This window comes from Perognathus longimembris, chromosome 6, assembly GCF_023159225.1.
Source record: "Perognathus longimembris pacificus isolate PPM17 chromosome 6, ASM2315922v1, whole genome shotgun sequence".
Lineage (NCBI taxonomy): Eukaryota > Metazoa > Chordata > Mammalia > Rodentia > Heteromyidae > Perognathus > Perognathus longimembris.
Window position 1 is genome coordinate 86,026,918 of NC_063166.1, and position 22,835 is coordinate 86,049,752.

The 22,835-nt window shown below is 65.1% G+C and overlaps 1 protein-coding gene across 1 annotated transcript in view; it reads left to right on the forward strand.

Moving 5' to 3' along the window:
- Positions 1 to 370: 370 nt before the first annotated feature.
- The window catches only part of Col20a1 (collagen type XX alpha 1 chain), a 30,093-nt gene continuing 7,628 nt past the window's right edge, over positions 371 to 22,835 (forward strand). The window contains 27 exon segments of the mRNA XM_048349441.1: positions 371 to 429; positions 521 to 643; positions 2,180 to 2,240; positions 3,002 to 3,161; positions 5,222 to 5,332; positions 7,104 to 7,247; positions 7,506 to 7,694; positions 8,606 to 8,764; positions 9,497 to 9,616; positions 10,043 to 10,207; positions 10,583 to 10,747; positions 11,045 to 11,161; positions 11,164 to 11,213; positions 11,556 to 11,685; positions 12,975 to 13,120; positions 13,196 to 13,319; positions 13,437 to 13,576; positions 14,926 to 15,055; positions 15,215 to 15,357; positions 15,560 to 15,692; positions 16,221 to 16,274; positions 17,486 to 17,624; positions 19,715 to 19,857; positions 20,069 to 20,178; positions 20,859 to 21,023; positions 21,109 to 21,186; positions 22,289 to 22,375. Coding sequence (XP_048205398.1) covers positions 371 to 429; positions 521 to 643; positions 2,180 to 2,240; positions 3,002 to 3,161; positions 5,222 to 5,332; positions 7,104 to 7,247; positions 7,506 to 7,694; positions 8,606 to 8,764; positions 9,497 to 9,616; positions 10,043 to 10,207; positions 10,583 to 10,747; positions 11,045 to 11,161; positions 11,164 to 11,213; positions 11,556 to 11,685; positions 12,975 to 13,120; positions 13,196 to 13,319; positions 13,437 to 13,576; positions 14,926 to 15,055; positions 15,215 to 15,357; positions 15,560 to 15,692; positions 16,221 to 16,274; positions 17,486 to 17,624; positions 19,715 to 19,857; positions 20,069 to 20,178; positions 20,859 to 21,023; positions 21,109 to 21,186; positions 22,289 to 22,375 — 3,345 coding nt within the window.

Consider the following 22,835-nt stretch of genomic DNA (forward strand, 5'->3'; position numbering starts at 1 on the left):
CAGCAAGGAGTTGAGTGGCCCTGGCTGCTGCTCTGGGGCCAGACACCCTTGGAGGTAGCACAGGGCAAGGGATAGGAGCAGGTACCTGGCCTGGGCAAGTGGCATGCCTGCATCCTGTCAGCTGGCCAGGAGGCCCTTCTGGAGACTTCCAAGCCCAGGCTGGGCAGGAGTGCTGCAGGCATCCAGTTCTCCCAGCCCGTGTCCTCACTGCATGTGACCCTGGCCAGGTGACACCGGCAGCCTGCCTCTGGGCAGTCCTCAAATGGCCGGGCCCGGCAGCCACTGAGAGCTAGGGCAGTGCCCAGGCCCTGCGAGGCTGTAGGCCCTCAAGTTTCTGCCTGAGTGGCAGAGTGGAGGGTGAGCTTGGAAGATGTTCCAGCTGCAGACTAGCTCCGGGCCAGAGGACCGCCAGAGATGGCCGGACCTCAAGTCAGCCTCTGCTTGTTGCTCCAGACCCCGTACGCCTGACTAGGGGTCGTTTTTTCTCGCCCTACGCGTCTTGGGATCCTCTGCCGGCCAGTGCTGAGGGCACTGAAGGTTGGGCCCCACTGGAAGCTTCCCGCAGGCCTGAGGGTCGCTCGGGGCCGTGCTGCCCTGCGTCGCGCCCGTGTCCCGGGGCCGTGTGCTCTTCAGGGACCCTCAGGTGAGCTGGGACTGCGGAGTGGCTAGCCCAGGCTGGCACCTGGGTGCACACACACCAGCTGCGCTGTGTCCTCAGCCCCAGCGAGGGCTGCAGGGAGGGGTGGTCCCCGCCCCATCCGCAGGGCTGTGGGGCCTGCATGTCCCTGGAGCTCCCCTCGCGCGGGCTGCCAGCGGTTGCTGGCCTGAGCTGCAGGTAACTTCTGAGTGTCTTGTGTGATGGGAGGGGCGGCCTGTCTGTCCAGCCAGGGATGGGGACTGGGCAGGGGGAGAATATAGGTCACTCGAGGTCTCTGTGGATGTGCCCAGGACAGGAAGGCAGGCCCTGCCTCCCCAGCGAAGCCAGTGGCGAGGTCCACAGGGGCCTGCAGGCCAGTCCAGCTCCCGTCCTGGTGAGCTGGATGAGACCGGAGGTGGAGCGGGTGGCCTTGAGGGAGCAGGGCCTTACCGGGGTGGGGCCTTACGGGGGCAGGGCTGGTGGGTCACGCCCCTGAGGCGGCTAGGAGCCCTCACTGCACATCTGGCCTGTGGGTGTTAGCATATTCACCCCTATTTTAGGTTGACAGCCTTTGTCTTGAGTCACTGCTCACAATCGCCCATTCCTACCCCAACCGCACGTATCCCACCCCCAACGGTTCAACAAGTTGCTGCACAGTTGGGATGTTCTATCCTGGTCCCGTGGCTGTTTCTAAGTGCCCAGATACAAAGGGTATCGTCCAGGCTAAAGTGCCAAGATACAGAAAGTTTCCACAGATGCCCAGTCCCATCCAAACTGTACATACTCCCAACCCTGTCAGCAACATACTGCTGACACAGCACACCCATACCTGGTCCCGTGGCCATTTCTAGTGTCCAGCCGTAGAACGTATTGTCCCAGCTATGTGACAGATACGGGATCTTTTCCCCGCTATAAGTCACCCTGTAGAGTGTCCTGCCCTGGCTGTCTGATAGCTCCAGTGCCCAGCTGTGACTACAGAAGATTACCTGTTCCCAGCCCCTTCTGCCTTCAGCCTTCTTGACACTATGTAACTACCCCCCTGCCTGAGAGTAGGTGGCCACTCTCTACCCCAGGAGGGCTAGCCTGTCAGCCTCTGCTGACGTTGAAATGCTTGCTTGCTTCCACGTGACTGTGCGTCCGCGGGGTCTCTGGAGCCAGCCCACTGGACTGAGCCGCCCTGGCCTGTGCAGAGGGGAGGGGCTCGGGAGGTGACAGTCCTGGGGGGAAGGCAGAGGTGGCGGGGAGCCGCCTGCTGGGCTCCGGCCTGCACCCCCCAGCGAGGCTCAGAGCCTCATGTTGTGTCTGGGTCCACCATGTCCTGAGATGAGGGACGAAGGTGATTGGCTTGTGCCTCCTCACCCTCTGCCCCTGGCAGGAACCCTGCCTAGGTACGAGTGGTGGTGGTAGTGGGGGCTGAATCTGCGTCTCCCATTGGTGGGGATGCCTCAGACAGCAGCGGGCGGGGTGAAGGGGCCGGGGGTGGGCCGGGCGGTGACGTCGAGAGAGGGCCTTTCATAAGCTTCACACTGCCTGTGGCCATAGCCAGCCGATTGAACCAGATGGCCCCGAGGAACAAGGGACGCTCTCGGTGGAGCCGCAGGAGGTGGGTGCCATGCCTGCAGTCCTGGGCCCCTAGAAATCCCTCCGCTCTGTGACCGGGCCACCTCGACGGGTTCGGTCCCGGAGGGCAGGGCAGGGGAAGCAGTGCAGCCAGGTACTGCGGCAGGCTCAGTCCTGGGACTCAGTCCTGACCCTTCACCGGCTGGCCCTGGCGGTGACAATCCAGCTTGTGTGCCACTGGAGCGGCTCACGGGGCCGCCCTACGCTCTCGGTCAGCCCAGGGCCACCTCCCCAACGCTGCCCGTGCCTGGACTCACTGCTCAGCACCGGAGCCTTGCTTAACACCGGAAAGATGCACATGGTGGGGGCAGAGGGAGTGTTTCCCAGCAACCCAACCACGGCTGGGCCCCTGCTCAGAGGGTCCCATCCCCCGGGTGGGACCCCTGAGCTCAAAGCTGGCAGTTGTGCAATGAGGAGGGACCTCCAGCAGAGGGGTCTGGGTCCCTCAGGACACAGGGAGGGACGGGGGTGCACTTGGCATCCGCAGCTGTCCGGTCCAGGGCAAGCAGGGTCTGTGGCAGAGCAGGGGCCTCGCTGGCACAGGGGCTCTCAGTGCTAGAGACAGGTGGTAGGTGGCGTACGCTGGTTATCTCCAGTCCGCATGTCCACAGCCCCTCCTGCCAGGGGCCCCCCGACCCGCCTGCTTTGTCACCCGACCCGGGTGGCCTTGAGGGTAAGGTCGAGGCTGGCAGAGACTCCTCTGTGTTCCGTGCCGAGGCATCTCTATGGTCCATGGACCCTCAGGAACAGGAGTCCGTCCAGGCCCGTGCTGCTGGCGTCCGTGCTGGCCTGTTGTCACAAAGCGCGGCCTTTCCTCGCAGGCTGCACACCATGAGCCCACCAGTCTCCCACCTGGGCGTCTGCCTGTGGATGTGGCTGAGCGGCGCGCTGGTGCATGGGCAAGGTAAGGAGGGAAGTCCTGGGGGCCGCGCCCCTCGCCACCTCCGTCAGGAGGGCCCCTGCTGCCTCCGCCGCCCCTAGCGGCCCTTTCCCCATAGATGGAACATCTGCTTAAGTGAGCGCCATCATGACAACAGACACAAAGGCAGGAAGAGCATCCGGCTCCTGACCAGACCTCCCTGTTTTGGCCTTGACCTCTGACCCCTGGCCTTGTAGCCTTTCAGCCTTGCTTCGTGAGCCTTTGTGTGCTCTGTGCTTCTACGTAGGTGAATGACATATTCTGCGCTAATTCTCTATTAAATGTTTGCCTTGGTCATTCCACATAGGCCTTTCCTTAAGTTTTCAGACACACCTGGGGTAAAGAAAGGCCCCCATCTTCCCCTGCTGGGATGGAGTGGGGCCTCTACCTGGCCCCCTCTGTGTAACTGGAGGGAGGGCTGCCTCCATCCGGCCACCTCCCCAGAAAGAAAGGCCCCTCTGTCATCCATTAGGCCGCAGGGCAGCTGGGTCTGGGCGGGGCTCTCCGGGAAGGCGCTGGCTCAGGCGGGGCCCCGGAAGGCAAGTTCCTGTGTTCCCTGATCCTTCAAGGCTCCATTCACGCCTCGACATTACTTCCTGGGCTGGGCGGCCCTGATGCCCTTTCCTGGGGCGTCCGAGCTCCCAGAGAATAGCGTTCACTTCTTGGGGTGCCGTGTCCTCCGGCATCCGCCTCCCGGGCACCACCAAGCTCCAGTGACCTCCGAGTGAGGAGCCCCTGTCCTCTGTGCTGTCCACAGGGACAAGCTGCGCGGGCCCCGGCGTGTGGAGGGCAGGGGAGACACAGAAGGCTCTTCATGAGCGGGGGCAGGGGCCGCGCACAGCCGGCTTTCCGGAGCCCTGGCCGTGTCCCCACACATTCCTGCCGCTCGGGGGGCACTCCCAGAGCAGCGGGGCCCCGTCTGGAGAGGCCTCGTTTGCTTCCCACTCTGAATGGACCATTGTGTCCGCCCTGCCATCCCTTGGCTGTGGCCGTCTCGTTGTCCCAGTTACAACGAAGAAGCCATCTCTGTCCTCATTTTCCGCGGCCAGCCCTTCACAGCGCAGCTCGGAAGCTGCCCGGCGGCCAGCCCAGCCCCCTCCTCCTCCCCTGGCTCCGGGCGGCCCTTCCTCCACAGCAAGATGGGGCACGGGCACCCACACCGACACGGGGTGCGCAGATGTCACTCCCATGCTGAGCTTCCGCTTGGCATGCCTCGCTAGATGCCCCGGTGCCCACCCCAGCAGGGGCCGTGCCCCAGGAGGGGTCTGCGGGGCCGGGTGCAGCTGGGCCCTCCATGGCGCCACTTAGGAGTAGGAGGCCTGCCAGCTGCCAGGCCTGGGCGGGTCAGCAGAGGCTGCCTCCACTCGGCTGCTGTCCCGCCCACGGGCACTGTCTTGACCCTCCCTTAGGATGGGGCACCACTGGGTGAGGCCAGATTCACTACTGACTCACTCGTGGGGGTCCTGGGGCTTGAACTCAGGGCCTGCGCACTGTCCCTGGCTTCCTTTTGCTCAAGGCTAGCACTGTGCCACTTGAGCCACAGCACCACCTCTGGCCATTTTCTACATATGTGGTGCTGGGGAATCGAACCCCGGGCTTCGTGCATATGAGGCGAGCTCTCTACCACTGGGCCGCATTCCCAGCCCTCCCTTAGCTTTTTTTTTCACTCAAGGCTAATGCTCTACCACTTGAGCCACAGGTCCACTTCCAACTTTTTGTGGTTAATTGAAGAGCCTCTCAGACTTTTCTGCCAGGGCTGGCTTCGAACCACAATCCTCAGATCTCAGCCCCCTGAGCGTCTGGGATTACAGGCCTGAGCCACCTTGCCGACTAGATTCCGTTTTGCTGCTGCCGCCTCGGTGGCAGCTCTCGGGCCTGGGTGGTTTCCTCTGCCCAGTAGCCTCTGAGTGGCAAGCCCCCTTCAGGCTGGGGCTGCGCCACCACGCCTCTCAGGCTTCCCTTAGTTGAAGGCGGTCAGCAAGTCACTGGGGGTGGGGGGGTGGGGTCTGGGGTGACCAGCTCATCCGCTCATCCTGTTTCTACAGTGAACAGCCGCCTGAGGTTGGTTGTGCTGCCTGAGGACCGACTGCAAATGAAGTGGAGAGACTCAGAGGGCAGCAGCCTTGGCTACAGGGTGCAGGTGAAGCCCATGGCAGGTGAGCTAGTGTGGGCTACAAGGCCCTGTTCAAACCCACACCAACAGGACCAGCAAGGTGCTCCCACCTGTTCCAGTGTGTCCAGCACCTGCGCGCATGCCACTGGCTCGCAGACAGCATGAGGTCCTGGCTGTGTCAGCCCCAGGAGGGCCCAGGGAGGGGCGCAGAGCTGCGGTCAGCGCAGGCTGCTTTCCTCTGGCACGAATGTGAGCGGCCGGCCTGGGGCTGGAGGCCCGAGGCTCTCCAGCTCCGCTCCGGCCCCCGTGGCCCGGCCTTCTGAGGTGGCGCAGGGTCCTCCTTGAGGTCCTTCGCTTTTGACACTGAACTCCAGCCCTGTCTGTTCCGGGCACAGAGCAGGAGGTGGGGGTGGGGGTTTGACGGGTCCCCAGAGAGCTGAGTGGGGAACAGTGTCACCCTTCCTTCCTGTGTGTCCCCAGGAGAGCCAGTCCCCCCTCCCCACCCCCTCAGCCCATCAGCCCACACAGGGATGCAAGCACACAGACACATCCAGAAGAAATGTGAGCACACGCCACACGTGCACACTCACGCAGGCAAGCACACACATACACACGTGTGGGTACACACTACAAGTGTGTGCACACATGCTCCGGCAGATGTGAGAAGCATCGATGTGTATGCACACACACGGACATCAATTTATCACACATGCATTCACACAGGCACAAAGAACAGGTTCACAAGCACGCGCCACAGACATGTGCACGTGCACATACACACCAACGCGCTGTGACTACAGAGTCAAGTGAGGAGATGCAGTGCATAGGTATGCAGGGACACGTGAGCGTGCACACCTCACACTGCAGCCTCACAGAAGGTGCACAGGGACACGTGAGCGTGCACACCTCACACATGCTGCAGCCTCCCAGGAGGCTCACAGGGACACGTGAGTGTTCTCACCTCGCACACACTACAGCCTTACAGAAGGCACAAAGGGAAACGTGAGCGTGCACACCTTGCACATACCACAGCCTCACAGAAGGCACACAGGGACACGTGAGTGTGCACACCTTGCACACACTACAGCCTTACAGAAGGTGCACAGGGACATGTGAGTGTGCACACCTCGCACACACTGCAGCCTCACAGAAGGCACACAGGGACATGTGAGCGTGTACACCTTGCACACGCTGCAGCCTCACAGAAGGCACACAGGGACACGTGAGCGTGCACACCTTGCACACACTGTAGCCTCACAGAAGGCTCACAGGGACACATGAGTGTGCACACCTTGCACACACAGACTCACAGAAGGCACACAGGGACACGTGAGCGTGCACACCTTGCACACACAGCCTCACAGAAGGCACACAGGGTCACGTGAGCGTGCACACCCTGCACACGCTACAGCCTCCCAGAAGGCACACAGGGACACGTGAGTGTGCACACCTTGCACACACAGACTCACAGAAGGCACACAGGGACACGTGAGCGTGCACACCTCGCACACACAGACTCACAGAAGGCACACAGGGACACGTGAGCGTGCATACCTTGCATGCGCAGCCTCACAGAAGGCACACAGGGGCACATGAGCATGCACACCTCGCACACGCTGCAGACTCCCAGGAGGCTCACAGGGACACGTGAGTGTGCACACCCTGCACACGCTGCAGACTCCCGGGAGGCTCACAGGGACACATGGCTGCATGCGCACGCACTCACGTGAAGACATGAGTACACGCCACACGGGTATACTTGCGTGCACAGGCACACCCCTTGACAGCCGTCACAGCGCTCCCACCCCTCCCAGGGGACTCGGAGCAGGAGGTGATGCTGACCACCAAGACGCCCAAGGCCACCGTGGGGGGGCTGAGCCCCTCCAAGGGCTACCGCGTGCAGATCTTTCAGCTCACCGGCTCCGGGCCTGTGCTGCTGGCGCGAAGGGAGTTTGTGAGTAAGTCCACCGCCCTCCGCCGGGCCCAGCTGGGGGGTGGGCGTGGGAGAAATGCCCCGGACAGGGGAGCCCAGGGCATGGGAGCCCAGGGCTTAGGTTTGGATACCGGCTTGCCCACAGGCGTCTTGAGGTCTTCTCGTGTGCCCTGACTCCAGGCTCACCTCCCGTGGCGGCGCTCTTCCACGACGGCTCATGGGCACAGCCCTCAGCCTGGCCCCTGCTCCCCCCAGGGGACCCTGACAGCCCTTCTCTCTGCAGTCGAGGATCTGAAGAGTAACTCCCCAGGCAGGAGCAGCTGGAGGCCCGCAGGACCAGGCCCGGAGCCCACCCCTTCTCCTCCGGGGGGCCCAGACCTCGAACAGAATCCCGAGCCGACTCCTCAGCCCGGAGTCACTTTTGCTTCAGACCTGGACCTGCCCACTCCTCATCCACCCGAGCTGAGTGCAGGTGAGCCCTGGGGAGGGGCGTGCCGGTCCTCGAGTCCACCCTGTGTCTGGAAGTTCCTCCTCCTCCCTGAGCCTACGCGCTGGCTGTAACGTAAGCTTGCCCGTCGTGTGCCTGGGTTTGCCCCCACCTCGGCACTGGGGGCCGCGGGGTCCGACGGGCGGTGGCTCCGTCCTCCTTAGGAGCGAGCAGCGTGGGTCAGCGGCCGCGCCAGGGCCTTCAGCCGCAGGACCCCGCGCAACCAGCTCCGGACCCGGAGAGCCGACGCCACGAGGCCGCCTCCACGGAGCGCAGGGCGAGGCCAAGTGAGCGGGGAGGCTCCGCCGTGGGCCGGTGGGGGTGGGCTGTCTGTGACTTCGTCCCCCCCTTCGATTGTCGTCCTTGGAGGGAGGGCCCTGCCAGTCCCCCGGCCGCTCAGGTGGGTTCTTGCGTCCCGACCCCGTGCCCTGGGACTCTGGCCCGCGGAACGGGGGTCACCTCCGCCAGTGCCGTCTTTGGGGGTGGAGCTGAGCCCCCACCCCAGGCTGGGGTCAGCCTGCGGCAGTGTCCCAGTGCTGGGGTGCTCAGCAGCCCCAGGCCTGGCCTGGCTTTGGGGATCGACCCACCAGGTGCTGTCAGGAAGGATGGAGGCTCAGGCCTGCGTGTCTCCGGGGGCTCTTGCTGGCGCTGGGGGAAATGCTGACCCGCTCCGCTCTGGGGGGACCCCTCGGGGCCGCAGGGCGGGCGGTCCGGGCCGAGGACTGCAGATCTGCCACCGTGGCCCCTCAGGCCGTCGACGGTCTCCTGGGAGGTCTCAGCTGAGGCCACTGGCCGGCATTACTGCGAGATTCTCCACCTCTGCCTAGAGGGAGGTCCTCCAAGGCCTGCTGCAGCCAAGCCCCCCGGCCTGACCCACCCCGCCCTCCCACTCCTAGCGGGGCCCCACTTCCGCTGCACACCCCCTGTTCCCACGGACATGGTCTTCCTGGTGGACGGGTCCTGGAGCGTCGGCCACAGACACTTTCAGCAGGTCAAAGACTTCCTGGCCAGCGTCATCGAGCCCTTTGAGATTGGGCCAGACAAAGTCCAAGTAGGTGAGCGCACGTCTTCTCCCTCCCTGTGGCCTGGGCCTCCTGTGTCTCACCTGCGGAGGGGCAGTGGCTCCCCCAGAGAAGGGGAAGGGGTGCTGAAGGCCCGAGGCATACCCGCTGGCCAGGAGCAGAGAGGGGAAGGCCGCTCGCCGCCGAGGCCCGCGGCTCACACAGCCAACACAACAACTCTGCACCAGCCGCGCTGCCGGCCTGGTCTGGAAAGACTCCGGAGGCTTCCTGTCAGCCCCGGGCCTGCAGCTGTGTCTCCTCAGGAGGGGCCACATCTGTCCAGAGCCCCAGGAGGCCGTACACCCAGCAGGCGGTTCTCAGGATGCTATGCTGCCCCGTGTGACCCTGCGGGCCACCTTACACTCCGACCCCAGTCTGCGGGCCCCTCCCCCCAGGCCTGCCGCAGCACAGTGGGGATCCCCGGACGGAGTGGGAGCTCAGTCTGCGGGCCCCTCCCCCCAGGCCTGACACAGCACAGTGGGGACCCCCGGACGGAGTGGGAGCTCAGTCTGCGGGCCCCTCCCCCCAGGCCTGACAGCACAGTGGGGACCCCCGGACGGAGTGGGAGCTCAGTCTGCGGGCCCCTCCCCCCAGGCCTGACAGCACAGTGGGGACCCCCGGACGGAGTGGGAGCTCAGTCTGCGGGCCCCTCCCCCCAGGCCTGCCGCAGCACAGTGGGGACCCCCGGACGGAGTGGGAGCTCAGTCTGCGGGCCCCTCCCCCCAGGCCTGACGCAGTACAGTGGGGACCCCCGGACGGAGTGGGAGCTCAATGCCTTCCACACCAGGGAGCAGGTGCTGGCAGCGGTGCGTGGCCTTCGCTACAAGGGAGGAAACACCTTCACAGGTAGGGGTGCTCTCCATCCTAGGCCCTATTCCATCCCGTGGGGCCTCCGTCCTGTCCGGCCTCCTTCCCGGAGCCCTGGCCCTGACCATGTGTGCGGTGCCGACTCCCAGCCAGGTTTGCACCTTCGTAGAGGACAGCATCCTTTATCTTTGGCAGAACTGTGGGCCTGGTGGGTGTCTTGGAAGCCAGTGGCTCTTCTGATCAGACCCGGTGCTGGTTGGATCCTCCTCCCACTCAGCCTGGCCCCCGAGACCTCAGGCCCGGCTGGGCTAGAGGGGCCCTGGGAGGGAGAAGGCATCTGACTTGCCCTGGGTGCCGACGGCCCGGGTGGGTGGGCAGGCAGAGAGCTCTGGTCTGTGCGCTGGAAGCAGCCGAGAGAGCACCAGAGGAAGGGCTGTGGCGGCTGCCTGTTGCTTTGTCCCCAAGGCCTCGCCCTAACCCACGTGCTGGGGCAGAACCTGAAGCCGGCGGCAGGTCTCCGACGGGAGGCCGCCCAGGTGGTGATTCTGGTGACGGACGGCAAGTCGCAGGACCATGTGCACACGGCTGCCCGCGTCCTCAAGGGCCTGGACATTGACGTCTTTGCTGTGGGTGAGCCCACACCTCCCCTAGCCCTGGGTTGGAGCGCCTGGGGCCCGGGGGGGGCTCCTGGTCAGCAAGGAGAGCGTGTGCCTCCCCTGCCAGCTGCAGAACTGGATTCTGAGTGGACCCTGGAGCCAGCGGGGACCACGTCCCTCCCTCCTGGGCACCGTGTCGGGGCCTGTGTGGCCCGGCCCGGGACCACCCCACTGCGGCTCAGGGTTCACCGAACGGGCCAGACCACCCTGACTCCAGCTCCCATCCCTCGTGGCTCTGATGTCCTCCCTTCCCTATGTGGGGGCTCCGTAGGGCCCCCCACCTACTCCTGCCTGTACGCAGGGTGAAGGTCAGGCACCCCAGCAGTCTTACCCCCTTAACCCTGAGCAGGCGTGAAGAATGCCGACGAGGCTGAACTGAAGCTCCTGGCCTCCTGGCCTCTGGATATCACCGTCCACAACGTGCTGGACTTCTCCCAGCTGGCCACGCTGGCTGGCCTGCTCAGCCGCCTCATCTGCCAGAAGGTCCAGGGCAGGGGCCCAGGCCGGGGCCGAGGTAAGGGGTCCGGGGCAGGGGCCCAGGCCGGGGCCGAGGTAAGGGGTCCGGGGCAGGGGCCCAGGCCGGGGCCGAGGTAAGGGGTCCGGGGCAGGGGCCCAGGCCGGGGCCGAGGTAAGGGGTCCGGGGCAGGGGCCCAGGCCGGGGCCGAGGTAAGGGGTCCGGGGCAGGGGCCCAGGCATGTCCCCCGGGGCTGTGGACTAGCCGGAAGGGCAGTTCTCCTTCCTTTCTATAAATGGCCATGGGGGACCTGCAAAGCCACTCCCTTGGTCCTGACCATGGCCTGGCTGCCCACAGCCACACCAGCTCCACCTGCTCCAGCCCCGCATCCCCTCCCGGCCTCCGCCAGCCTGGACGTGACCCGGGTCACTTCCTCCAGCCTCCACCTGTCCTGGACTCCGGCTCCGCAGCCTCCCTCAAGTATCTGGTTGTGTGGCGATCTTCCAGGGGCAGCATCCCCAGGGAGGTGAGCACCCCACCCCTTGGTACCTGACGGGCACTCCGCCAGCCAGCCACACCTAGGGGCTGGTGAGCGGTGGCTGGACACCGGCATCAGGTCCACAGATAACCTGTGGACAAAGAGGAGACACAGAGTGCAGGGTGGGTTCCCTGAACACAAGGGAGGGGGCATGCAGGCTGAGGGTGCCGACGGGGCCCTGGTGCCCGTCTGCTGTGGGGGGTGAGGGTAGACTGGGCGAGTACGTGCGTCCAGTGCCTGGGCCGAGCGCATCTCTTATGTCCCTGACCTACGCTCCGCCCCGCACTCTGCCGCCCGCACCCCGCCCTGCACACCTCGGCCCCCGTCCAGGCGGTGGTGGAGGGGCCCACCTCATCCCTGGAGCTTCGCAACCTGACCGCCAGCACACAGTACCGGATCTCCGTGCTCCCTGTCTACGAAGGTGGGGCCGGCGAGGGCCTGCAGGGCCTGGCCGTCACAGGTAGGTGGGGGTGCCTGAGGCCTGGCCCCATCCGGGCGGTGCCCCCCACAGCCGCCCCCACAAGGCTCGGTCCCAGGCTTGCCGGCCCCGTGTCCTCTGCTCGGCACCAAATGTATCTATCCCCCTCACGGCCGGCACTGCCCGCCCCGCTCTGGGCTGGGGTGCGGCTGGCACTGCCCACACCTTGCCAGGCCCCACTGGGCCACAGCCACAGTGAGGTCACTGGCTCTCAGCCAGACCCGGGACTGCCACGAGTGACAGCTTCACAGAGACACAGGACGTGAGCCAAACAACTCCCCCGCTTCGAGTGAGCACTTTAGGAGCCTCCATCAGGGTGGCCCGTCGCAGAACGTATTTGTTCCCAAAAGAAAACCACACCCTCACCGAGGTCCCAGGCCCCTTGCCCAGCCCTGGTGACCCCTGACCTGCTCCCTGCCTCTGATTCTGCTGTCCTGGCATTCGCCAAGATGGCATTGTTCCCCGTGTGGCTTCTGGTAACACCCTTCCAACCAGGAGACCCCGACGCCACTGCCCAGGGGCTGTCACCTTTTCACACAGTGGTTTGGCTTCCCCAGAACTGTGAGCCAAAAAGCTCAGCCAAACTGGGCTGGGTCCTGGCTCGGCACCCTGTTTTCCTCCCGGCCAGGCTGGGCTGGGGCTCGGCACCCTGTTTTCCTCCCGGCCAGGCTGGGCTGGGGCTCAGCACCCTGTTTTCCTCCCGGCCAGGCTGGGACAGGGCTCGGCACCCTGTTTTCCTCCCAGCTGGGGCTCGGCACCCTGTTTTCCTCCTGGCCAGGCTGGGCTGGGGCTCGGCACCCTGTTTTCCTCCTGGCCAGGCTGGGCTGGGGCTCGGCACCCTGTTTTCCTCCTGGCCAGGCTGGGCTGGGGCTCGGCACCCTGTTTTCCTCCTGGCCAGGCTGGGACAGGGCTCGGCACCCTGTTTTCCTCCCGGCCAGGCTGGGCTGGGGCTCGGCACCCTGTTTTCCTCCTGGCCAGGCTGGGCTGGGGCTCGGCACCCTGTTTTCCTCCTGGCCAGGCTGGGGCTCGGCACCCTGTTTTCCTCCCAGCCAGGCTGGGCTGGGGCTCGGCACCCTGTTTTCCTCCTGGCCAGGCTGGGACGAGGCTCGGCACCCTTCGCTCCCTGCTGGAAAGTCGCTCATCTTGCTCCATCCATCTCCGGGAGGCGGCTGCACAGGCCTTGCCCTATGACTAGGGGCCCTGTGTTTGTGGGTCTGATTTCTCCATGTACCATGTTCCCAAACTCCCCTCTAATGGTCGCCCTCCCCCAGCACCCCTGCCTGTGCCCCAGGCCTTGACCCTGGCTGCAGTGACGTCCAGAACCCTTCACCTCACCTGGCAGCCCTCGGCCGAGGCCACCCAGTACCTGGTGAGGTACTCGCCAGCCTCCTCCACAGGCGAGGAGCAGAGCAAAGAGGTATGAGGCTGGGCAAGCGGGGGGGGGGGGGTGCATGGGGCTATAGCAGAGCCACCTCCATGCTTTGCTCCCCAGGTGCGGGTGGGGCAGCCTCAGGTACTGCTGGATCGCCTGGAGCCAGGCAGGAGCTACGAGGTCTCCGTGCAGAGCCTGCGCGGGCCAGAAGCTAGCGAGGCCCGCAGCCTTCGTGCCACGACCTGTGAGTGCCCCCCACCCACAGAGCCTCGCAACCCCAGCACCACCCACCTCTCCCCAGGGTGGACGGTGCATTTTGAGCCGGGGTTTGGGGCCCCTAAGGCTCTGCTGTGCCCCACAGCCACCCGGGCACCCCCGAGGCACCTGGACTTCTTGAACGTGAGCCACGACTCGGCCCGTGTGGCCTGGGCGGATGCCCAGAGGCCTGTGCGCCTGGTCAAGGTCAGCTATGTCTCCAGTGATGGTGGCCACTCCGGGCAGGTGAGAACAGGGTGGCCTGGGCCCAGATGTCCTGAGAGCTCCCATGGGGCCCGGTGTCCACACACTGACCTCGGGGAGCCCTGAGGACCCAGCGTCCACACGCTGACCTCGGGGAGCCGTGGGGACCCAGTGTCCACACACTGACCTCGGGGAGCCCTGGGGACCCCGGGTCCACACACTGACCTCGGGGAGCCCCATGAGACCCAGTGTCCACACGCTGACCTCGGGGAGCCCTGGGGACCCAGTGTCCACACACTGACCTCGGGGAGCCCCATGGGGGACCCAGTATCCACACACTGACCTCGGGAGCCCCATGGGGGACCCAGTGTCCACACACTGACCTCGGGAGCCCCATGGGGGACCCAGTGTCCACACACTGACCTCGGGGAGCCCCATGGGGGACCCAGTATCCACACACTGACCTCGGGGAGCCCCATGGGGGACCCAGTGTCTACACACTGACCTCGGGGAGCCCTGGAGGCCCAGTGTCCACACACTGACCTCGGGGAGCCCTGGGGACCCAGTGTCCACACACTGACCTTGGAAGCCCCATGGGGGACCCAGTGTCCACATGCTGACCTCGGGGAGCCCTGGGGACCCAGTGTCCACACACTGACCTCGGGGAGCCCCATGGGGGACCCAGTGTCCACACACTGACCTCGGGGAGCCCTGGAGACCCAGTGTCCACACACTGACCTCGGGAGCCCCATGGGGGACCCAGTGTCCACACACTGACCTCGGGAGCCCCATGGGACCCAGTGTCTACACACTGACCTCGGGGAGCCCCATGGGGGACCCAGTGTCCACACACTGACCTCAGGGAGCCCTGAGGACCCAGTGTCCACACACTGACCTCAGGGAGCCCTGAGGACCCAGTGTCCACATGCTGACCTCGGGGAGCCCTGAGGACCCAGTGTCCACATGCTGACCTCGGGGAGCCCTGAGGACCCAGTGTCCACATGCTGACCTCGGGGAGCCCTGGGGACCCAGTGTCCACACGCTGACCTCCATGGACCCCGGGGGGAATCCAGTGACCACACTGACCTTGGGCACCCCCTAGGGGACCCCGTGTCCACACACAGACCTGGGGGTTTGCACATGTGCCTCCTCCGGCCGGCCTCTGGGCTGAGGGACGGTGTCAGTACTGTGCTAGGCTTTGAGGGAGTGGAGGGCTCAAGCACAGGCACGGATGGGCAGCCCGGGAGGTTGAGGGCGCACTTGGTGTGGGCTGTGAGGATGAAGGGAGTCCACCCCCACCCTGTGTGTCCTGGGTTCTCACGTTCAGGGTCCCAGGCCTCCATCCTGGCAGTGGCTCTGGGAACACAGGTCTGTCTGCCCATGTCCCACAGACGCAGGCCTCTGGGGACGCCACGTCAGCCGCCCTGGGGCCCCTGGCCGCCTCCACCACATACTTGGTGCGTGTCACCCGCATCTACCTTGGCGGGGGCTCTGCTACACTGGCCGGCCGCCTGACCACCAGTAAGTTGGGGGAAGCAGGCCAGGCCCAGAAACGACACAGACCTCTGAGCTGCGTGGGGACAAGGACCCGGCGGCTGGCGGGGGGCTGGGCTGCGGGCCTCCCACACGGGGCCAACCCTCGTCTGAGGGCAGACGCTCATCCGCACCTCTGCCTTCCAGGGAGGGCCCCGGGCCCCAGCCGGCTGGCGGTGACGGCGCTGCCGGGGGACGCCGCCAGGCTGTCGTGGGCGGCCACGGGCTCCCCGGGCGTGCTCGCCTACCGGATCAAGTGGACGCCCTTGGGAGAGGGAAAGGCCCGCGAGGTGCAGGGGCTGAGAAGGGTGGCTGACCCTTCCGAGAAGACCCTACCATTCTAGATCCCAAGGGCAGGCGGGGGCCCGGGGCCCGTGCACTCCCGCAATCCTTCATCTTCAGGACGGCCCGGGGCCCATAAGCCAGCCCCCCCGGCCCCCCAGTGTGACATCCCCATGACCCGGGAGGACACCTGGCCCCTCCTCTCCCCAGCTCTCTGTGGCGGGGACTCTCAGCACTGCCATCCTGCCGGGCCTGGGCAGGCATGCAGAGTACGAGATCACCGTCCTGGCCTGCTTCAGGGACGGGGCCTGCAGCGACCCTGCGTCCATCCGCTACACGCCCGGTAGGTGGCCCTTCCCCCAGTCGGCTGGAATGAGGGCGATAGCAGCCCAGAGGGGGCCCAGACTCGGCCTCGCTCTCCCCGGCTCCCCTCTGCCATGACCACGGGGCTGCCCAGGGAGGCTCAAGCGGCTGTGGGGACACGGTCCTCACCGTTCAGTGGGCCGTGGCTGTGGCTGCAGCCCTGCTCACACTTCTCGTGCGCTCTGACTGCTCTGAGACGAATCTGGCCATGGAGCTGGCCGGTGCCTCCAACCACGGGCCGAGCCTGTCCCGGGCACCTGTCTCCGAGGCAGCTCCTGCCCTTGCTGTGGGGATCGGAGACTCTTGGGACGGAGCGGAGCCCCTGGCCTCAGGCCAGGACTCTGAGGAGGACCACCAGTCCTGGGCCCTACTGGAGGGTGGAGAGAAGGTGGACAGGAGGGGGTACCACGCCGGCCCCTGGGCCCACAGCAAGGAGGTCCTACCCCGAAGTGGCCCTCCCTTATGGCAGGGTCAGGCTTGAAGTGACCCTGACTCTGTGTCCTCTCAGCAGCCTGCCCGGCCCTGTACCCAGAGGCCCTGCACCCCCACGGCACCCTCCCAGGTAGGTGCTGCACACACCCAGCAACGGCTGTGTGCCTGCTTCTCTCTGGCTCCCGCTGGCGGAGGGAGGCCAAGGCAGTGGGAACAGGGACCCACCACACGATGCTGGGGAGGTCGCCCGTACCCCCTCAAGCAGCCCCACGAGGCTGGCAGGGCAGTCTTGTTCCTGTTTCACGGGAGGGAGACCCCAGTCTTCCCTCTCCAAGGATGCTCGGCCAGGAACCAGAGAGAGCTGCAAGCAGACACTGTCGTGAGAAAGTCATGGTGTGTGTGTGTGTGTGTGTGTGTGTGTGTGTGTGTGTATGAAGGGTGCACAGGTGCTCAGCAGCGAGAAGACTGTGCTTCACCTGGGCCAGCAGGGAAGCGCTTCCGGAAGCCATGCCTCTCGTGAACCCGCTGCTGGGCAGGCTCGGCTGGTGGGGGGGCTGCCAACAGAGCTGGCGGGGGAGGGCGGGTGGGCAGAGGGACTGCCACAGGGGATCCCAGGAGCAGGACCTGAGCAGGTGTGGGAGGGTCTACCTGCACGTGAGGCCAGCCAGAGGCAGAGTATCTGTCTCAAAAGCTGGTGTGGCTGTCTCCTAGAACACGAGAGGCCTTAGGTTCAATCCCAGTGCCACAAAGAGAAAAAGGAAGAGGAGGGGGGAGATGAGAGGGAGAACAGGAAGAGGAAGAAGATGAGGAAGATGGAGGAGGAAGAGGAACAGGGGGAGGAGGGGACAATGATGATGTGAAGAGGCGGAGCCTCTGCTTCCTCCTGCTGGGTCAGGCCGTGGCGGAGCCTGGGTGGGTCAGGCCGTGGCCAGTCCTCTGGCTGTGGGAAACAGAGGGGGCGGTGCGAAGGTGCAGTGCCAGGCCAGGGGAACACAGCAAGGTCTTCCTTCAAGAGAAAAGCCCATTTGGAGGCGATGTAGGGATGGAGCATGGGGCTCGTGGTTGGGGCTGGGTGCCAGAGCCCCACCTTGTGCCCACTCTAGGCCGTCCAGGAGAGGCATTCGGCTGAGCATTTCCCCACCATCAGCAGTGGGGCCCAGGGAGGGAATAGCATGGGATGGGGTAAGATGGGCATGGCCAGCAAGAGTCTGAGCCCAGACCATGGGGGCCTCCCTCCCCCACCCTCGCCTGGCCAGCCCACCCTCATGTCCCTTGGCTGCCATTTCCCACCCCTGTCCTCCTCTGAACAGTGTCCCTACTCACCGTCTCCCGTTCCACCAGGGTTTGACCTGATGGTGGCCTTCGGCCTAGTGGCCCGGGAATACGCCTCCATCCCGGGCGTGGCCATGGAGCCCTCGGCCTTGGGCCAGGCCCCGACCTTCACACTCTTCAAGGACGCTCAGCTGACGCAGCGGGTCAGGTACGAGGGCAGATGGAACTGGGGCAGCAATTAGGGGCTGTGGAAGACCGGGTGGGCAGATGTGGGCATGAAGAGGAGACTAGCCCCATCTCCCGTGGCCTGTCCACGACTTCCACCCAAGTCTGACCAGCCCCCGACGCCACATCACAAACCCGAGACCGGAACCCACTCACCCCAGGGCTTCCGGCTTCATGCGTCAATCTCTGGTGGTGGACGGAGGCCACTCCCTGGCATGTGTCGCAGTCACACGTGGTCTCCTCCCACGTGGCCCACACACAGGATTCTGTGTGTGTGTGTGAGGCCCTGGGTGGGTCTCTTTTGGCGGGGCGGGCCAGGGTGGAGTCTCTGTCTTTCTCTGCAGTGTCCCAGCCTTCCCGTTCTACCTTGAGTGTGCCTCAGGACCCATCCTTTCCGTTCCTCTCTCCCCTCTGTCCCTGCCTCTTGCAACAGGCGTCCATGCTCCAGTTCTAACGTCCTCCAGGTTGTCCGTGTCATTGCCGATGACAGGATTTCGCTCTTTCTGGCGGTATAGCATGTCATTGTGTTTATGCACAACATGCTTCATCTATTCCTTGTGTCCATGTCTTAGACACGGACTGTTTATTGAGCAGTACTGCTGCAAATGAACAAACTCATTTTATTTCTTTTGGATTTATATTCAGGGGTGATATAGCTGGATCACATTGTCTTTCTCGTTTTAATTGTGTGTGTGTATGTGTGTGTGTATGTGTATGTATGTGTGTGTGTGTGTGTGTGTGTGTGTGTATGCTGGTGCTGGTGCTGGGGCTTGAACTCAGGGCCTGGGTGTCCTCACTGAGTCTTTTTTTGCTCAAGGGTAGCACTTACTCTACCACTTGATCCACAGCTTATGTCCAGATTTTTGGTGGTTATTTGGAGATAAGACTCCCATGGGCTTATTCTTCTTGTCGGGCTTTGAACCTTGGTTTTCACATCTCAGCCTCCTGAGGAGTTAAGGTCACAGGCATGAGCCACTGGTATCAGCACCCTTTCCATTGTTTGGGGGCCTCCACACTGCTTTCCGCGGTGGCTGTACTAACGCGTCTGTCTTCCGCGACGGAGACCCAGCACTCCGTGGTTTCCACCAGCATGTGGCGGTGTCTTTGACCAATGCCATTCCGCGGGGTGAGCCAGTCTCAGGTCCTCACCCAGGCTTGGCGTTTCCACGGCCATCCCTCCTTGAAGGGTGCCTCTTGGCTCTGGGCTTTGCGACATACGCCTCCCACAGTGTTCTCTCGCGTCCAAGCCTTGTGGCTCCCGTGGAGCCACGCGCAGTGGCTCTGCCCTCGGGTCTCTCTGCCCACTTCGCTTCTGTCAGGCCCCGTGAGCCTGGCGCCCAGCACGGGGCGCCCCATTTCTGCTTCTCTCGTCTCCACTCAGGCAGCAGCCACGCTCGCAGCAAAGCTGTGCGGGACAACACTGAGCACATCAGCTTCCCAGTCGCCCCCTAGGCCCTGGGGGGGGGGGGCTGCTTCTGCCTCTGAGGCTCCAAGGGCGGCAGGGGGTTCTCAGGTGTGCTCACCCAGCGCAGGTGTGGACCCCACTCCAACAGAGGTCGTAAAGGGGCCTGGGCCCCCGAGTCGGGGCCTTCCCGGCATGGGGTCGGAGGCATACACGGGGAGAGGGCTGGCGTCTCTCTCCCTCTTCCCATCCTACGAGCACGTGAAGGGCAAAGAGAGAGGCTGCAGGCGGTCGGGAAGCTTCATTAGACGTCGTGAGGCCCCTCCCCGCCCCCTCCCCTTGCTGGGCGCAGGACCTACCCTGCCGAGGGCGCCCAGGAGCCCTTGCCTGGCCTGCACTGGCACCCTGGCCGGTCCTGGGGGCCAGGAGTTGTCAGGCCAGGGCCCCAGGCACCCAGGCGGGGTTCCGTCCTCCGCGCAGGCCTCGTCACTCCCGGAGGCAGGCGGGGAGGCCTGGACTCAGGGTGGGTGCCCTTGCGCCTGCACCCTAGCTGGCACAGGGCTGAGGGGCGGGGTCCCCCCGGCCACGGAGCAGCGGGAGGCGAGGCTGGGCCTGCAGTGCTGCCCAGCTTGGCCGCCTGGGTTCCACCCATGGCGCCTCCCCGCTTTCAGCGACGTCCACCCCGCCGCCCTCCCGCCTGAGCACACCATCCTCTTCCTCGCACGCTTGCTCCCAGAGACGCCCCGAGAAGCCTTCGCTCTGTGGCAGATGACCACGGAGGACTTCCAGCCCATCCTTGGGGTGCTTCTGGACGGTGACCGGCCCCTCCCCACGGGGTTGCCCTGTGCCGACTTGGGGGTTCATGGGTCCGGGGAGGTGGGGCCTTGCCCGGCCGGGGCGTTGGCACCCGTCCTTGGGGAGACGCGGGCAGGGTCCGCTGTCCCTGGGGTGGCTGCCCCGCCCCGCAGGCCCCGCCCGCTGCCTTCCGCTCGGCTCTCACCTGCTCCTCGCCCCCCTCCTGGCAGCTGGCAGGAAGTCGCTGACCTACTTCAACCACGCTGCCAGGGCCACCGTGCGGGAGGCCACCTTCGACCTGCGAGAGGCCAACAAGATTTTCTTTGGAAGCTTTCACAAGGTACGGAAACTCTCTGCTTGTGGCTCCGAGCCCGACTTCCTCCCCTCCCCAGCCCAGAGCACGGGATGCGCTCCGCCTCAAGGGCTGACCGGTCCAAGGCCTCTGACCCTGGGGCCCCTGCCTTCAATTCTTTTGAAATGAATCACTTAACTAATGGTAGTAGTTGATGGCACTCAGGGCCTTGCACTTGCTAGGCAGGTGCTCACCCACTTGAGCCAGGCCCCCAGGCCCTTTCCACATTGGTTTTGTGAGGCGGGGTCTCACTTTGTGCCTTTGTTGGCCCGGCTTTGGTCCTCCCACCTGGTCCCCCACTGTGGCTGGGATGGCAGGTGGGTGCCCTCAGGCTGGGTGTCTGTTGACATGGAGTCTCACAGCCCTTCATGCCTGAGCTAGCCTTGAACCAGGATCCTCCAGTCCCCACCTTCCAGGTAGCTAGGAGCACAGGCCTGAGCACCGTACCTGCTCCACTGCCACGTCTTCACCTGAGTCAAGGAGCTCTGTAGCCCCAGGGGCCTTGCCCTGTGGAGGCACCTGCCGGGTGTCCAGGGGAGGCCAGGGATGGCTTCCGGGCCTCGTGGGTCTGGGTGGAGTCAGGAGCCTGCCCAAGACCCAAGTGGGGATCCCCTCCTCCGCGTGGCCCGGGCCTGGCCTGCCCAGGACGTCCTGTGCTGCCTCCGCAGGTGCACGTGGCTGTGGGACCCTCCAGGGTCAGGCTGTACGTGGACTGCCATGAGGTGGCTGAGAGGCCCATCCGCCCCCCTGCTTCTGGAAGCCTCCAAACTGCCGCCCTCATCACGCTGGGGAGGTTGGCCAAGGCCAGGGGCCCCCAGAACAGCTCTGCCACAGTGAGTCCCCAGGCCTGGGGGGCCGTGTCTGGGCTATTTCTGGTGCCTGTGTCCAGCTGACCCCCGCCTCCGCCCCCCCCCCCAGTTCCAGCTCCAGATGCTGCAGGTCCTGTGTGGTGACTCCTGGGCGGCCCATGACAGGTGCTGCGAGCTCCCGGCGGCGGTAGGTGACTGGGAAGCCCTGCGAGGCCCGCCCCCCGAGAAGGATGTGGGCTGAGGGGCCCGCCTGGACCTCCACTGCGCTGAGAGATGAGGGCAGGCTTCAGGCTTCCCGGGGGAGGTGGTCCAGGGGTCAGGTGGCTGAAGGGAGCGCCCCAGAGGCTCTGGGGGGCCAGCAGGACACCTGAGCTGCAGCCACGCAGTTGCTATGCGCTGGGCTCCCCTTCCCCGTGGGCCCAGCCATGTGCAGAGGGCCCAGGAAAGGGCTCATCCAGCCAGGCGGGGCGTCCATCCCAGGCCTGCGGTCAGGCGGTGGGGTCCAGTGTGGCCACGTCAGGCCTGTGGTCAGGCGGTGGGGTCCAGTGTGGCCACGTCAGGCCTGTGGTCAGGTGGTGGGGTCCAGTGTGGCCACGTCAGGCCTGGGGTCAGGTGGTGGGGTCCAGTGTGGCCACGTCAGGCCTGGGGTCAGGCGGTGGGGTCCAGTGTGGCCACGTCAGGCCTGTGGTCAGGCGGTGGGGTCCAGTGTGGCCATGTCAGGCCTGGGGTCAGGTGGTGGGGTTCAGTGTGGCCACATCAGGCCTGTGGTCAGGCGGTGGGGTTCAGTGTGGCCACGTCAGGGCTGTGGTCAGGCAGTGGGGTTCAATGTGGCCACGTCAGGCCTGTGGTCAGGCGGTGGGGTCCAGTCTGGCCATGTCAGGCCTGTGGTCAGGTGGTGGGGTTCAGTGTGGCCATGTCAGGCCTGTGGTCAGGCAGTGGGGTTCGGTGTGGCCACGTCAGGCCTGGGGTCAGGCGGTGGGGTTCAATGTGGCCACGTCAGGCTGTGGTCAGGCGGTGGGGTTCAGTGTGGCCACGTCAGGCCTGGGGTCAGGCGGTGGGGTCCAGTGTGGCCACGTCAGGCCTGGGGTCAGGTGGTGGGGTCCAGTGTGGCCACGTCAGGCCTGTGGCTGGGTGGTGCAGTGCGATGCGGCCATGCCGAGCCTGTGGTCAGGCAGTACACCAGTGCTCTGTGCTGGTCTAAGCATTCGACATGGCCAGGTCCTTGGCCATGCGGAGCTCTGAGGTCAGACAGCCAGGCAGAGTCCACAGCATGAGCTCCTTCCTTCCAGAGGGACAGAGAGGTATGCCCGGCCTCCCCTTCCACCTGTGCCCACTCCTCAGAGACCCCTGGACCCCCAGGGCCCCAAGGTCCTCCGGTAAGTGCAGCAGCTTCTTCCTGAAGGTGGTCAGGGGTTTCTGTTACCGAGAAGGTAGGGCGGCCCCATGCTCGTTCCCGCCAGGAGGAGTGCAGGCTTCCAGTGGCTCCCCAGACCCACGGCTCAGGGAGCTCTGCTTCATGAGGGGCTTCCGTGGCATCCGACCAACTGTGAGCCCAGCCAGCCAGCCTCTCCTGCCCTGTGGGGGCCTCCTTGCAGACCACGCCTCTCCTGCCCCGTGCCAGTGCTCCAGTCCCTGCTGGAGCTGCCCGTGCAGCCCAAAGGAGCCAGGGCCCCTCCTGCAGGCCCCACCCGTGTCCCTAGCGCAGCCCCTGAGCTCACATGGGGGCCAGGACCTGAACCTCATCTGCCCAAACCCACACATGCCCAGGACTGAGGGGGCGGGTGGCTGGGATGTCTTTGCCCTTGGCACCCCTTTTTCCTTCCCTTAACAAGAGGG